Source organism: Euphorbia lathyris, chromosome 3 (assembly GCF_963576675.1).
Source record: "Euphorbia lathyris chromosome 3, ddEupLath1.1, whole genome shotgun sequence".
Classification (NCBI taxonomy): domain Eukaryota; kingdom Viridiplantae; phylum Streptophyta; class Magnoliopsida; order Malpighiales; family Euphorbiaceae; genus Euphorbia; species Euphorbia lathyris.
In genome coordinates, this window is record NC_088912.1 from 54,702,143 (window position 1) to 54,718,903 (window position 16,761).

Below are 16,761 nucleotides of genomic sequence, written 5' to 3' on the forward strand. Positions count from 1 at the left end.
ACCAATAGTTTTCACTAATTAAGAATGTAAGAATAATAAAGCAAACACAAGAAATTTGGAATTTTTTCTTTATATTTACTTTAAAATAAAAGTTTTGGGTTACAATAAACCGAATAGCAATAACTACAGCCAAGACAAATAGCAAATTTAATATCCACAATGTCAAAAGCAATAATAATAATTGAAATTGGAATTGAAATGAAACAATTGAAATGAATTAACCGAAGCGGTGAACCGTTGTGTCGAAGCGTTGCGTTTGCCAGAGGTCGTTATCCCGAGACCGATGCTTGACTTGAGTAAAATGTATGTTTAGTGGGCTTAATTGATTGGGCTTGGATATTTGGAAATTGGGATTGTTGTGATAATATTGATATTTTGGCTAGGAAATTGAGTATTTGGATGTGAATTTGAGTAGGAAAAATGAATCGGATTTGTGTTTGGTCGGAAAAGAACAAATTATACCGAATCAGGGATCGAGAGGGACAATTTTAGTGGCTAAAATCGGGCAAAAAGGGGCTGATATAAATTGATGTTCAGTTTGATGAACGAAAGCTTGAGATTATAGCGATTGTTGCTAAAATTGTTGATAAGAATCAAGGATTAGTAATTGAAATGGGCTCGAAAGCTTGAATATGGACCGAATTGGGACCGAAGTTGGCTAGAAATATATGAATAAGCTGAATATATTTGAGAATTGTATTGATATGTGTTGTGTATTGTTGTATTGGATTGATTATTTTGGTATTGATATTGATTTTGTATTGATTATTGGGGGGCTGGATATATTTGAGAATTGTATTGATATGTGTTGTGTATTGTAGTATTGGATTGATTATTTTGGTATTGATATTGGTTTTTGTATTGATTATTTGGGAGGGGGGGGGGGGGGGAGGGGGTTGAATGAAGAAGAAGAAATGTTATTTATAGGCTGAATTTGCACCCACTAATCCACTACTTTGCCACTACTCATGCCATGACTCCACTAAGCACAAAATGGAGTAGTGCTTCCTTTTTTTTAGGCCTCAACTTGCCTTGTGTAAGTTGACCCGAATTTGCTTGTGTTTCTGCAGCTGACTTCGTAAAATTCCTGCTCTCTCTGTGTTCGTCCTATGGTGCTGCTGAAGATGGATCGAGAAAGCTGGGGACGTCTATTTTCTGGATCCAAGCTCACTTCTGAAGTTCTTGAACGTTTAGCTTGTCGAAAAAATTAATCAAAAGTGATCGGTGGCCTATTTCGGATTTTTTGCATTAAGAGAATTAGTTTAGTGGCATTTTCCACTTTATTTCCTTTATTTTGTATTTTTTTTATTTTTTTATCTCTTTTATTTTTTACATCAAAATGACAAAAATGACAAACTATAGATTATAATTATAACTTATGGTTTGTATACGAATAAATGAAAAATTAACGAACTTAGATTATAATTATAATCTAGGTTAAAAATGTAAATAAATGTAAAAATTACATCTACCCAACAGTAATATTTCTATTTTTACTAATATTCGGCTTTTCTAAAAATAAAATAAACACTTGAACGCCTTTGTCATATACACTTCCATTATTTTGGTATTTGACTCCTATTGCGAGTGCCATTTTTTCAATATTTGACGTGTGAAAGAAAAGAAGAAAGAAGTTGGTTCTGTTTTGGCATTTTGCAGGTAGAAGAAACTTAGAAGCAAAAAATCCAATCACTATCTCTGTCTAAGTTTCTGTCTTTCTCTAGATTTTCTTTCAATCTCATAACCTCAAATTGCATACGCAAGAAGCATCATATTTTGACGATAACTTCTCTTTGCAAATTGAAGGTGATGAATCTCTCCAACTTTTTTATATATATATATTTTTTTGCTAATTTATTCATGTGTTATCACTTTTGATCTGCTGAGTAGACCTTTATTGTCTATGAACTTGAATTTAAAGAAGTTTCTTTTAGTTCCCGAGCTGAATTTTCATGTTAATTCATGAGTAAGCTGCTTTTAATTGTTTCTGTGGATTACTTGCGTTTCATATTGTTTTATTTTTGTTTGGCTTACGGGAAATGACGGAACATCAAAGTTAGAAAATTCGCCTGTGATGAGTTCAGTAATTTCTACATGAGAAATAAGAATTCGATTTTGAAACTAAAGCAAGATCATCAAAGCATCACAAATTATATATACTCAGTTTTGCTAATTTTGTACCTACATACGTTTTAATTTTTGCATACTTATTCCAGAAAGTGATCATCCATTTTTGCATAAATGGATCCCAAACCCTCGAGTGGGGTTTTCTGTCCTGTCAAATAGACAATTATCAGCTGCAAAGGCTTTTGGATACTGAGTCAGCGGGTCTTGGCCGTTCCTGAAAAAGAAGCTGTTCACATCACATATTTACAGCAGCTTCAACCTTTCCCTAAACTTTTATTTGGTGTTTTTCAACACAATCCACAAGTGTTTCTAAATCTATCTCAAGATATAGCTTTCTTAGCATCTTAGTCCATTACTGGTAGTTAGCTTTTATGTAAAGCTGTACATACATGTTAGAGGTAATCAAAGTTATTTTTGGAACCTTATCTATCAACTTAAGCTTTTCCGTTAATTGCTTGTTTGACATAGTAGGAGAGCCACCTAAACCAAAATGTCTAGATTTCGTGGCTTGAGGATCCCATTTATTAATTACATTACTGCACAAGGTAGATCAAAATGTTTGCAATGAATATAATGATTCTATATGCCCACAGAATATGAGGTGAACTTTTTCTTCTAATAATTTCCATTGGTTGATTACTGCAGAATAATCCTTGGTATGGAAATTCTTACATCGAATTATAAAACATGCTATCATGCTGCAAATTTGGGTTGTAAATTAGCTGGTGAAAGTTCCAATTTGTGTAGATCAAAGATCACTATTAATGCAAAACCTCAACTTTTCTGTGCTGGAGTTGATCATAGAAGCCAGTCATTCAGATTTCATAACACTAATAGATCCTTCTTAGAGACCCCTAATCACGAGGAATGTTCTAGGTTGTATAATACTCAAGGACTCAAAGTTGCTCATTCGAAGGTTTTTACTTCAAACAGTGATAGTTATGTGATTGATGGAGATGATGATGTGGAGTATATTTCAGGAAGTGGAGAAGCAACAACTAAGGTTTTGATTCCTGGTTTACCAGATGAATCTATTGGTGAAACATCTGCTTCAATACATAGTTGCTTTTGGGAATGGAAGCCTAAACTCAATGTGCATTATCAGAAAGCTGGTTGTGAAAATTTGAGATCGCCACCAGTGCTATTTCTCCCTGGTTTTGGTGTCGGTTCCTTTCATTATGAAAATCAATTGAAGGATTTGGGTCGGGACTATAGGGTATGGGCAATTGATTTTCTTGGACAGGGCATGTCCTTGCCAGTTGAAAATCCCACTCAACGTTTGATGGAAGGGGATGGTATAGAAGGAAAGAATTCCATTTGGGGATTTGGAGATGAAACTGAACCTTGGGCCAATAAGCTTGTTTACTCTATCGATTTGTGGCGGGATCAAGTTTGCTATTTCATAGAAGAGGTATTCACTATGTTATTTGTCTATTTTAAATTCAAATGCTACAAATACATATTAAATATACACTCCGGTCTTACTATACTGTACATTCCTTTGTATTCAGATTATGCATTTTAAACCAGGTTTATCACTGACTATATGCTTTCAACACATCTCTTTACTTGATCATTTTTTGTTGTTGTGTAGGACTATGTTTCTTACTAATTTCCTGACCTGGGTAATAGTTTAATTAAACTGTTAGTTATTTTTTATGACTTTGATTTTATTTTCTTTTATTTGTCGCCATAATCACTTTGAATACATGGTATTGTATATAAGTTCAAACTCGTTAGAAAGGCCAGCATCTCCTTTTTCTGTCTACAGATGCCCATCAGTTAGCCGTCATAATTTTCTAGATTGCTTAGATACTACATCCCTGTTTTCTAAATTATGGTAGCATTTGGCAAACTGCACTTGATTAAAGAACTAAGCAGTGTATTTTTTAGCTCATTGATACTTTTATTCAATGATCTTTTTATCATTTCTACCCATGGTTATACGCTGTTTGAATCCAGAAACTTCTTTAGAAGTGGGTGGCTTTTTTGTATATCAAGCATAGTCATATATATGTACGCACACACGATAAAAGAACATAATTTCATTGATTCTTTGCCTTGTTACTGCAACATTTTGAGATTTGGATGGAAAATAAAGGAACACAATTAGCATGTCTAATCTTTGAAATTTGATATTGAAAAACTAAACTAGCGTCATAATGCACCCTTAAAGTTCTTGTTCATAATTAGGATGCAAAAGGATCACCCTCCCTTATCCCCCTAACTATTTCCCCCCTTCTGCACTTGGAGCTGCCTGTTGCGTGTGAAAGTTTATTGCATATTGACAGAACTACTTGCATAGAAGACTGCACATGTATAGTCCCAGATTTCTGCACCATGCTATTACTTGATTCCCCGTTATTATCATGAATTATTTATTAAGAACTTGAACGGACTTTATTAAAAAATGTCAAGATTTGTCATATACCTTCTAATGATTGCTTGTACTTCTCAAATATGTGTACCTCAAACTATATGACAAATACTTGTAAAAAAGACAGAAAAGTGTAATAAACCAGATAAGTGTTTGATTTTTTTGCACTTTATTAAAAAAAATCTGATTTATATGCATATGGATATCAAGAGAAATTGCAACAAAATGGAAACTATATCATCATTTCTGTTACAGGTCATCGGCGAACCTGTATACATTGTGGGGAACTCACTAGGAGGATTTGTTGCCCTATACTTTGCAGCAATTAATCCTCAATTGGTGAAGGGTGTCACATTGCTTAATGCAACTCCCTTTTGGGGATTTCTTCCAAATCCTATAAGATCTCCAAGACTAGCACAGATATTTCCCTGGTCTGGAACATTTCCTCTTCCTGCAACTGTGAGAAAGATCACTGAATTCCTGTAAGTTACTTTTTCGTTGGAATCTTTTTTTTTTACTGTCAACATGGTTAGGGAAGGCGAGCCTTGGCGCAACGGTAAACGTTGTTATCGTGTGACTGAGAGGTCACGGGTTCGAGTCTTAGGAGCGGCCTCTTGCCAAAATAAATTGGCTGGGGAAGGCTTGCCCCCAATACACCCTTGTGGTGGGACCCCTCTCCGGACCCTCGCTTAGCGGGGACGCGTAGTGCACCGGGCCGCCTTTTTTTACTGTCAACATGGTCAGGGAAAAATTCGAGTTAACATCTTGTATTATCTTGTCTGCGAATTTGGAAAGTCTCACTGAGAAGTTGCTTCCCAAGATTGGAATGCATTATGCATATATATTTATATCAAGATAAGCAGAAGTAGTTTCCTTTTTCTAGAATGATATTACTATTAAATGTTAAATACTAGTATATATGTCATTCTGCCTGTCTTTTCTAGCAAGTAATACTGTAATTTGCATTTGCAGTTGGCAGAAAATAAGTGATCCAAAAAGTATCGCAGAGATACTTGAACAGGTTTATGCTGATCACTCGACAAATGTGGACCAAGTATTTTCTCGTATTCTTGAGATAACACAACATCCTGCAGCCGCTGCATCATTTGCTTCAATTATGTGTGCTCCCCAAGGACAACTGTCATTCAGGGAGTGCTTAATAAGGTAGTAATATGCCACACACATTTTGTCTTTTTCTGCTATCTTGAAAACATCAAAGAAAAATGAGAAAAAGAAACTTACAGTGGATATTTATTTGCAGGTGTAAAATGAACAATCTTCCCATATGTCTCATGTATGGAAAAGAGGATCCCTGGGTGAAGCCTATATGGGGCCTTCAGGTAAAACAACAGGTGCCTGAAGCTCCATATTATGAAATTAGTCCAGCAGGTCATTGCCCTCATGATGAAGTTCCCGAGGTATGAAGCTTATTATGCATTTTTTCCTCGTACTGCTTATCCTATGGTTTATTGCAGAGAAATACCATTATTGTTTGATCACAAGGATAATAGTATTTACATGTGTTGCCTGCTTTTGATTATATAAGGAATAAGTCCACTGTGGCTGGCCATACGCTTCACTCCAGAAGAAAAGAGACAATATGATAATTTCAACCTGAACTCCATATTGTTTCGCCTTCAACTTGATGATTAATTTGACCAAAACGAACTTTGGTATCAATCTAGATGTTTGAAATTGACATGTGTAGCAAAAAGAATAGTGTCCTTGCATGAGTCACTTTTGAACTAATTTAACAAAAAACATATGAATCAACATGAGCCCCTTTTGGAGTAACTAAAAAAAAAGCCAAGTTATTGACTAAATTAATACTCAAATCAAGTTAATTTTGGTGTAAATATTTTTTACCAAGCTGTGGCCATTGGAATGTTCATGCCATTTTGCTATGATGTAATCCAGCTGGCAATCCAAAGTTGTTGGGAGAGCTCCTTGATTTATTAGTTTGGTGTTGATACAGGTTGTGAATTTCTTACTTCGTGGCTATATTAAAAACATCGAATCTCATGGTTCTGCTGTCCTACCGTTGCTTGATGACACTGAAAGTATCCAGCACAGCATCTCCAGAGAGTTGGAATTTACTAGAAAAGGATCGAGAAAGTCGGTGAATGTTCTATTCTTTGGATCAAAGTTCTCCATCTGGAACCAGATTTACTCTTACATCAAGTCTCAAGTTGCAATATTCAACACCAAATCTTGATCCTTCACCACAGCACACTGTAAATTGATAGATATTTTATTATGTATATATTCTTTTGGATTACATATGGATATGGTACATGTAGTTCGACAATTTCATAAATTAATAGTCTTCTGGAAATTAGGGCAGAATCATACTTGGTTATTGAAGTTTGCTTTTGACTGCAGCTTCACTGGTTCATTGAAAATGGTCTCAAGTAGCTTTTTCAAGCTCAAAGTAATCTTGTGGGGTACACTCTTGGATTGTGTTAGCGTGAATATGTTAATTTTCAACCTTGTTACGTGTGGTTAGGTGTCACACCTGACCCTAAACGGCATCGGGTATGACAGTTTGGTATCAGAGCGAAAGTTACATTCTTCGGACCTAGAATGAGATGTGATTTAGGAATATGAATATTTGGGCATAGAAATTGTAACGGTTATATAGTTCGACAGTGAGTTTAAAAAAAATGAGAAAATAAGTCTATATGAATTTCGATGATTAAGAATTGTCACGTCCAGGTCAAAAGAATTTCTAATCTTTATTTTTCGAAATAAATTATAATATATATATATATATATATATATATATATATATATATATATATATATATATATATATATATTTTGGGTATTAATTAATTATGAATTTTGAATATATTTTTTTTTGAATCAAAAAATCAATGAATAAAATTAATGAGTCCGGATAAGGCAATAATGTAGCATACAAGGTGTAACATAACTCGGTAAAGAATTAAAAAATAATAGACAAGAGTTTACCGTGCCGCCTTAGCCAAAGCATGGGCTGCGCCATTAGCTTGTCTTCGGATCCATTTGACTGAGTAAGAGTCATTTTCAATCAGAATTTCCTTGCATTTGCCAATTGTATCTCCAAATTCTGATATATCAGGGGCTGTGGATTGTATAGCATCAACCACTATTTTAGCATCCAATTCGAAGAGCACATTGTTAATGTTATTCCTACGAATCCATTTCATAGCACGGAGTAGTGCCTCTGCCTCACAATCTTTCACTGTTACAGCGTTTTGAACCGTCTCTGATCTGCCCTGTAGAAACATCCCCCGCGAATCCCTTAGAATTGCTGCAATTCCGGCGGGACTCTCTCCTTCCACAAACAATGCGTCTGTGCAGCATGACTGAAAAGCCGACATCAGACGGTGCCAATTGCCACAGATTCTGTCGTGATCTCCACCGCGGCTACTACCACATCCTGACGTCGACTCCTTTTTTAACGTTCTCGCATGGCACCAGTCACCTCGCACCATTTCCGACCTGTACAGAATATCGTCAACCGACGTAGCTTCTGCCTTCCACAGCCGATCATTCCTGGCTCTCCACAGGCTCCAATTAATCATCATGAACGAATTTCCTTCGTTCTCATTTAGCCCCGCCAGCATTTTGTGGAACCAGTCACCTATTCCGTCAACTTGCCTAGCTTGTTCCTACACAATGGAAAACATACCAACTTTTCGCCAAAGGCGAATAGCCACCACACATTCAGTAAAGCAGTGCCATTCATCTTCCCAGCACTCATTAACAACACACAATTAACTTGTAATTGGAGACCGCGCCTCTGCAAATTCACTCGGACGGGTAAACAATTTCTTGCCAATTGCCAATTGAAATAGCGAATTTTGTGAGGGATGTCAGCTTTCCATACTCGCTTCCAGTTTCCTTCCACACGGTATTGAACCTTTTCTTCCATCATTACAACCACTCTATAGGCGCTCTTAACGGAATAAATACCATTTGCTTGAGCCGTCCAGATAACCTGATCACTGTTTCTGGTTAACTTTGCCGGAAGTTTGCTTATTTCTCTGATATCCCTAGCATGGAACACTTCTTCCAAGAGCTCAATATCCCATTCTAATGTGTTAGGGATGAGTAAATCACATACCTTGAGGTTTTCGAGTCCCTCTATCATAGGCGTTTGGATAAATCCATTTGCCTCGTTTCTCAGCCATCTGTCTTTCCATACATTCACTGAATCTCCATCGCCGATCTTCCATCTGACCCCTTCTTTGAGAATAAGTTGAGAACTCCATATGCTTCGCTACATAAAACTCGGAGAGTGCCCCAAGGAAGCACCCAAGAAATCCCCTTTCGGATAATATTTAGCTTTGAAGATTTGACTGACAAGCGAAGTGGGTTCGGTAATTAACCGCCACCCTTGTTTTCCCAACATAGCCAAGTTGAAGGCCGTGAAATTTCTGAAACTAAGTCCTCCACTCAATTTATGAATACAGATTCTTTCCCAGGACATCCAATTCAAACCCCTCTCGCCGGACTTTTTATTTCCCCACCAAAAGGAATTAAGCATCTTCTATAATTCATCAGCAGTAGAGACAGTTAGAAGGAAAACACTCATAAAATAGGTGGGAATGGCTTGCCCTGTAGCTCTAATGAGTGTTGCTTTGCCCACCTTGGACATCCCTTTCCCCCTCCAACGCTGAAGTTTTTGCCAAAGACGGTCTCTGAAATGTGAAAAAATAGCTCTCTTCGATCTGCCTACTAAGGAGGGTAGCCCCAGGTATTTCCCATTTGTGAGAGGATGGAAAACTTCTAAAATACTACTGACTCCCTGAGCCAATTCCGTAGCCACATTTCTGCTAAACATAATACCAGATTTACTGTAGTTGATCGCTTGTCCGGATGCTTTTTCATAATTCCGCAGTAAATCCTTTACCGTTCTGGCTTCCGCTATATTTGCTTCACAAAACAGAAAAGCATCATCAGTAAAAAGAAGATGAGAAACGGACGGTGCGATCCTGACAACCTGACAACCATGCAACATCCCTCAATTTTCAGCCTCTGTAATCAAAACCGTGAGCCCTTCCATACAAATCAGGAACAGATAGGGCGAAAGTGGATCTCCCTGTCTTAATCCTCTTTTAGGTACCACTGGGGCTACCAATTGATCATTGACTCTAATCATATATTCCACAAAAGATACACACAACATTACCAAACTGACCCATCTACCGTCAAAGCCCAATTTTAGCATCATCTCTCTCAGGTAATTCCAATCAACCCTATCATATGCCTTGCTCATATCAATCTTTAAGGCCATGTTCCCTTTTTTCTTTTTGATATTGCAATTGAGACTAAGCTCAAAAGCAATTAGAACATTATCGTGGATGGCTCGGCCTTTGATAAACACAAATTGGTTAACAGATATAATCGAGGGTAGGATTGATTTTAATCTATTAGCAATAACCGAAATAATCTTAAATAGCACATTGCACAGGGCGATAGGGCGAAGTTCCTTCATTTCAGAGGGACAATCACATTTTGGAATCAGAGTAGGGATATTATTATTAAGGCCAGGTGGGAAATTAACTTGCTCGATCCAATTCTTGCCAGCTGCATAAATATCGTCTCCAAGAAGCTCCCAAAAGTGTTGGTAAAAACCGGGATTGAAGCCGTCCGAACCCGCTGCCTTATCCAGATGCATCTCAAACAGAGCTGTTTTGAATTCGGCTTTGGTGAGGGGTTGAAGAAGAAATTCGTTATCCTGAGCATGAATTTTGAATATATTATTAAGTTCAATTTAATGTTTTTAGGTGTAAACTAAAAACTTTGGATATGTTTTATAAAAAGCTATAAATTAAAAAGATCTTAATTAATATTTTCTATTTAATATATATGTATATATATATATATATTTATTCATGTTTGAATCATCACATCCTCCACTATATAAAAATTGATATTTCTAATTATGATAAAAAAAAAAAAAATAACATTTAATAATAATAATAATAAAAATTTAATGGTCTAGATTTAAATGTGTTATTTAATATTATAAAATAGCCAGTTAATTATAATTTAATTAAATAATTAAAAATCAAATTGAATTTAAAATTGTTTCATTTCCAAAAACATCAACTTCTCTTCAATCAATAAAAGCGATTTCTTTCTATTCTTATCAACTCCCAAAACTCTAAAAGAAAGACGAATTGTAAAACAAAAAATACTATTGAAAAATCATAAAAAAAGCCACTTCTCTCTCTCTTCCTATCAAATGTGGAAAGATAAACTTTGAAACAAGAAAAAGAAAAGAGAGACGTACTATTGAGCAATATCATCATGAGTTTGAAAAAAAAAATACTATTAGAGCAACTCTAATGGTTGGATACTCCAACCATTAACACCTCATCAATTTACACTATTACAAAACACTCTACATATTAAAACACTCTCCATATTAAAACACTCTCCTAACAAATCATCTCTAATAGTTAGATACTTTCATCTTATTTAAATGGGTCCCATAAATCATTATATATTTTTTTTTTATTATAATCTAATTTTTTTATTATTAATATTTATTATATTAAGTTATTCATTAATACTTTTTTATGGTAATTATTCCATTTTATTGAATTAAAAAATAACTTTTATAAAAAAATAATATTATTATGTTAAAGCGTGTATTACATTTGAAAATGCTAAAAAAAATTGGGTGAATTAAAAAATTTCAAAAAAATTCAATATATTAAAACACATGAAACAAAAAAAAAATTAATATATTATATATTAAAAACTTAGAAAATAAAATTACAGGTAAAAAAACAGAAAGAAAGAAATGATATTTTTTTACTTATAAAGAAATGGGCCCACTAAATCAATAAGAGGTTAGTATCCGAATTTGGACACCCTCCAAAATTGGATACAAAACTTTTGGTTCATTCTAATGGTTGAATACACATTTCATAGTTATAATATTTGCAAGTTAGTCCTTTTCTAAGACCACTAGATGCTCTTAAATCAGCTTAAATTCATTATGATGTTTTTTTGCAATTAAAATTAAAAAAAAACATATAACAATTAATTAAGCTAAATTAGCACAATAATATACTTATTAAAACATTAACTAGTCTAATTAATTTTACTAATATATTTAGGGTTTATGCTTTAGGGTAACGTAACGTCATGTTATCGAACATAATTTAATCTTACGTAACTTAACGTGACGCAACGTAACGTAATGTAACATAGGTTAGAATAACGTAACATAACTTAGAATAACGTAACGTAACGTAACGTAACGTTATCTAACGTAACATAACATAACGTAATATAAAGTAACGTAACATAACGTAATAATTATAAGCTCAATTTATAAACAGTCATTGAGCTTATAATCCCCAACGTGACGTGACGATAATTAACATAACGTAATAATTATAAGCTCAATTTATAAATCTTTAGAATTGTAAGTTCAATCTATAAATCATCAAGATTGTAAGTTCAATTTAAAATCCTTAGCTTTTGTTATTTCTTTAAGCTTTTATTTATTTATAAACATTCATTGAGCTTACGATCCCCAATCGAACATAATGTAACTTAGTGTAACATAACGTAACGTGACGTGACGTGGCATAACATAATATGACGTAACATAACGTAACTTAACATAATGTAATATAATGTAATGTAACATACATCATGTTATCAAACATAACTTAATCTTATGTAACTTAACATGACATAACGTAACATAATGTAACATAACTTAGAATAACATAACATAACTTAGAATAACGTAACTTAATGTAACATAACATAGAATAACATAACGTAACGTAACTTAGAATAACGTAAGCTAATGTAACATAACTTAGAATAACGTAACTTAATGTAACATAACTTAGAATAACATAACGTAACGTAACTTAGAATAACGTAAGCTAATGTAACATAACTTAGAATAATGTAACATAACTTAGAATAGCGTAACGTAACGTAATGTAACGGAACGTAAAGTAACGTGACGTAAAGTAACGTGACGTAACTTAACGTAAAGTAAGGTGACGTAACGTAATGTGACGTAACGTATCGTAACGTAACGTGACGTAACGTGACGTAACGTGACGTAACGTGACGTAACGTAACGTGACGTAACGTGACGTAACGTAACGTAACGTAACGTGACGTAACGTAACGTGACGTAACGTAACGTGACGTAACGTAACGTAACATGACGTAACGTAACGTGACGTGACGTAACGTAACGTAACGTGACGTAATGTAACGTGACGTAACTTAACGTGACGTAACATAACGTGACGTGACGTGATGTGACGTGACGTGACGTGATGTAATGTCAAGTCACGTGACGTGACGTGACGTGACGTGACGTGACGTGACGTGACGTAACGTAACGTAACGTAACGTAACGTAACGTAACGTAACGTAACGTAACGTAACGTAACGTAACGTAACGTAACGTAACGTAACGTAACGTAACGTGACGTAACGTGACGTGACGTGACGTAACGTGACGTAACGTAACGTGACGTAACATAACGTAACGTGATGTAACGTAACGCATCGTAACGTACGCAATGTAACGTATCGTATCGTAACGTATCGTAACGTAACGTAACGTAACGTAACGTAACGTAAGTAACGTAACGTAACGTAACGTAACGTAACGTAAGTAACGTAACGTAACGTAACGTAACGTAACGTAACGTAACGTAACGTAACGTAACGTAACGTAACGTAACGTAACGTAGCATAACGTAACGTAACATAACATCATGTTATCGAACGTAACTTAATCTTACGTAACTTAATGTGACGTAACGTAACATAATTGTAAACTCAATTTGTAAATCCTTATATTTTTTTATTACTTTAAACTTTCATTTATTTATAAACAATCGTTGAGCTTACAACCTCTAACGTAATGTAAGGTAACATAACTTAACATAATGTAACGTAATAAATATAAGCTCAATTTATAAATCCTTAGGATTGTAAGTTCAGTTTGTAAATCTTTAGATTTTTTTATTTCTTTAAGCTTTCATTTATTTATAAACAATCATTGAGCTTACAATCCCTAACCTAACGTAATAAATATAAGCTCAATTTATAAATCCTTAGAATTATAAGCTCAATTTGTAAATCCTTAGGATTGTAAGCTCAATTTATCTATAAATAGTCGTTGACCTGTCAATCTGTAACGTAACATAACGTAACATAATGTAATGTATCGTAACGTAACGTAACATCATGTTATGAACGTAACTTAATCTTACGTAACTTAACGTGATGTAATGTAACGTAATTGTAAGCTCAATTTGTAAATCCTTATGTTTTTTTATTTCTTTAAACTTTCATTTATTTATAAACAATCGTTGAGCTTACAATCCCTAACATAATGTAAGGTAACATAACCTAACATAATGTAACGTAATAAATATAAGCTCAATTTATAAATCCTTAGGATTGTAAGCTCAATTTGTAAATCCTTATATTTTTTTTTATTTCTTTAAGCTTTCATTTATTTATAAACAACCATTGAGCTTACAATCCCTAACCTAACGTAATAAATATAAGCTCAATTTATAAATCCTTAGGATTGTAAGCTCAGTATATCTATAAATAGTCATTGAGCTGTTAATCTGTAACGTAACGTAACGTAACGTAACGTATACCGTAACGTAAGGTAACGTATACCATAACGTAATGTATGCAGATGCTTAGCCTAGGTTCCCTTTACTGACACCATCAGTATTTACCTTAATCCAGGGCGGGCTCAGAGGATATCATCGAATCCAAATATCCCTACTTTTAGCACATGTGGTATGAATTAACAAAAGTCGTGCATTTATGACTTCCTTCGCTCGAGCCATGACGAACACCGCCTTATCTCGTACCCACTCCTCATCTCCAAACACCATTTGACAATGCCATTTCCAAATCCACCACAAGCACATTGAGAACAGACACAACCAGGGGATACCATCAGACACAACCATATACATTAAGTTCTCCCAAAGCCAGTTTTTGCAATCCATATTGAAAAATCGGGTATGATGAGTACTTGGAATGAATTTGTGCCAAATTTCTACCGCTCTTGGACAATCATGCAAAACATGTATTTGACTCTCCGCTTCTCCATACTCAATACAGTCCAACTATTTGTAAGGTGACATGCTTGTCTATTTGCATTGCATATGAGTCTGTTATATCTAGTTAACCATATGAAGCTGCGAACCCGTTCTGGAACCTCCAGACGCCACACCACTTTCCATAATCTAGCCGATGACCAAACATCCAGTAGTAGCAGTGTACCAGCCCGTTCTTGAAAATCTCTAACACCAGTCATCATTATATGTTGTTTCTGGAAGAATAACCACAGAAGTCATTTCCATCAACAAGAGTTCAGGGAGCAATGCCCTTAAAGACTTCCAATCCCATGATGTCCCTTTCCAATAATCCGCCACTGTGCGGTTCAGCCATTTTCAGGAATATCAGTGACAGCTTTATCAAGCAAACGATCCTCTCCGCACTAGATGTCCTGCCAGAAGAGAGTATTTTTACCATTTTGAACAACCCGACCATTCCCTTTAGCCAAAAGACTTGATCCTATCATAATGCTCCGCCATATATAACATTGCGAACTTTTGGCCCTAAATAGATCCACTCCCTCTCTATTAGCACAGTATTTTGCTTTTAGACACCTGACCCATAACGCTTCATTGTCAGTTAAAACTCGCCAAGAGAGTGTTGGGGTTTAGTGTCCTATAGACAATTGTTCTAGGATATAAACTTAATGTAAATGAAGTGTTCTTTACATCATTTGTTTTAAATAGATATGGTTTCATAAACTATATAAAGGCAACCTCTTTTAAGAACTAAATAAGTTTAATAAAAGGAAATCCCTAAGTTTGTTTAAAGTGATTATAAAGTGTTCATACAAGTATGAAGTGAGACGAAACTTTATAATAAACTAATAAACTTAAAACCACCCCAAGTCAAGTAATATGTTTAGAAATAGGATTGACATATCACTGTTGAGACTTGCATGTAACAATGTCTTCTGTCGAGACAGAGAACTGATCTCACAAGCTTCAGATATGCAGATATCTGGACAGTTACATGGATCCAATGAAAGGGAGTTCATTAGGATTGGGGACCCGACTTGAGATAACAGGATGGGTAGATTTATCCTTGTCACATGTTCATCTCATTGGTATTAATAGGTATAAGTAATCCTCAGACTCAAAGGAATGTTAATTAGTGATTCTGGATTATGGAATGTGATGTTTTGATCCTGTTGTAACACGATCCATAAGAGAGATGACTCTGGGGTGTGAACGGCAGACGTTGGGTATCACAGGAAGTAATTGTAGGATAGTTATACATTGGATTGAGCATTTGTCACTCCCGATAAATGGGAGATACATCCAAGGATCGCTTGTGGAAGACTTGACTCTAAATCCTTGCAAGGTGATAGCTTAAGACTTGAAATGCAGATTTCACTTAACCTATCTAATTGGAGTTAACTCGGCCTGTACAAGTAAAATGAACGTCTCGCTATATGTGACTTGACATTATCCATAGTCATAAGATTCAGTTCAAGGATGTAGTTGATAAAGGATCGAATTATACTGTAACTAATGCGGAAAGGTCAACGAAAGAATCAACCTGTCTTCTTATAGCTCTGGGGAATGTTTCGGATTTGCTAATCACATTTCGCGTACTCATTCCGTTATGCAAAGATTAAATATAATTCCAAGAAAATTAATTTAATAGTTGCATACGGCTAGAAGCAATAAGAACCTAATGGGTCACACATAAGACTTGGAGCCCAAAAGAGAAACAGATGTTAATTGATTGACAGAAGCCCAACTGAGTCCACTAAGGCCCAGTACTTAAGGGGGGGCGATTTTATGTATGTAAAATACATAAAGAAATTAATTTGAATTTAAAGCAATCCTAATTAGATTATGATTGTGAATTAAATTAAATTAATTAAAGGATAAATAAGTTAGGATGTTTAATGAGATTAAATTGCTCCTATTATTATCCTAAAAGGTTATTATTATTATCTTTATATTAAGATATAATTATAGATAATAAATAAGAATTATATTCCGAATTAAATTCTTATTCAGTAACTTAATTCTATCTAACTAGGGTTTAGATACAAGAGAGTATACCCCCTTATATGTAAATTTCGGCCAAGCTATTGTCTACCGAAGAGAGAGAATTTCGACCCCCTGTTGAGGACGAGATTATTCACC

General features: G+C 34.9%; 1 protein-coding gene across 3 annotated transcripts; it reads left to right on the forward strand.

Moving 5' to 3' along the window:
• The first annotated feature begins 1,609 nt into the window (after positions 1 to 1,609).
• LOC136222398 (pheophytinase, chloroplastic) lies at positions 1,610 to 6,855 on the forward strand. 3 transcript variants are annotated; one of them, XM_066010129.1, is made up of 6 exons: positions 1,610 to 1,806; positions 2,773 to 3,538; positions 4,760 to 4,986; positions 5,477 to 5,668; positions 5,766 to 5,922; positions 6,480 to 6,855. In XM_066010129.1, the coding sequence occupies exons 2-6, from the start codon at positions 2,786 to 2,788 to the stop codon at positions 6,717 to 6,719; spliced, it is 1,569 nt and encodes a 522-aa protein (XP_065866201.1). In that variant the 5' UTR covers positions 1,610 to 1,806; positions 2,773 to 2,785; the 3' UTR covers positions 6,720 to 6,855. The 3 variants fall into 3 exon arrangements, with proteins under 3 accessions (XP_065866201.1, XP_065866200.1, XP_065866202.1); XM_066010128.1 differs by lacking the exon at positions 1,610 to 1,806 and adding an exon at positions 1,822 to 1,966; XM_066010130.1 differs by lacking the exons at positions 1,610 to 1,806; positions 6,480 to 6,855 and adding an exon at positions 1,822 to 1,966 and having other exon boundaries at positions 5,766 to 5,928.
• Positions 6,856 to 16,761: the final 9,906 nt, after the last annotated feature.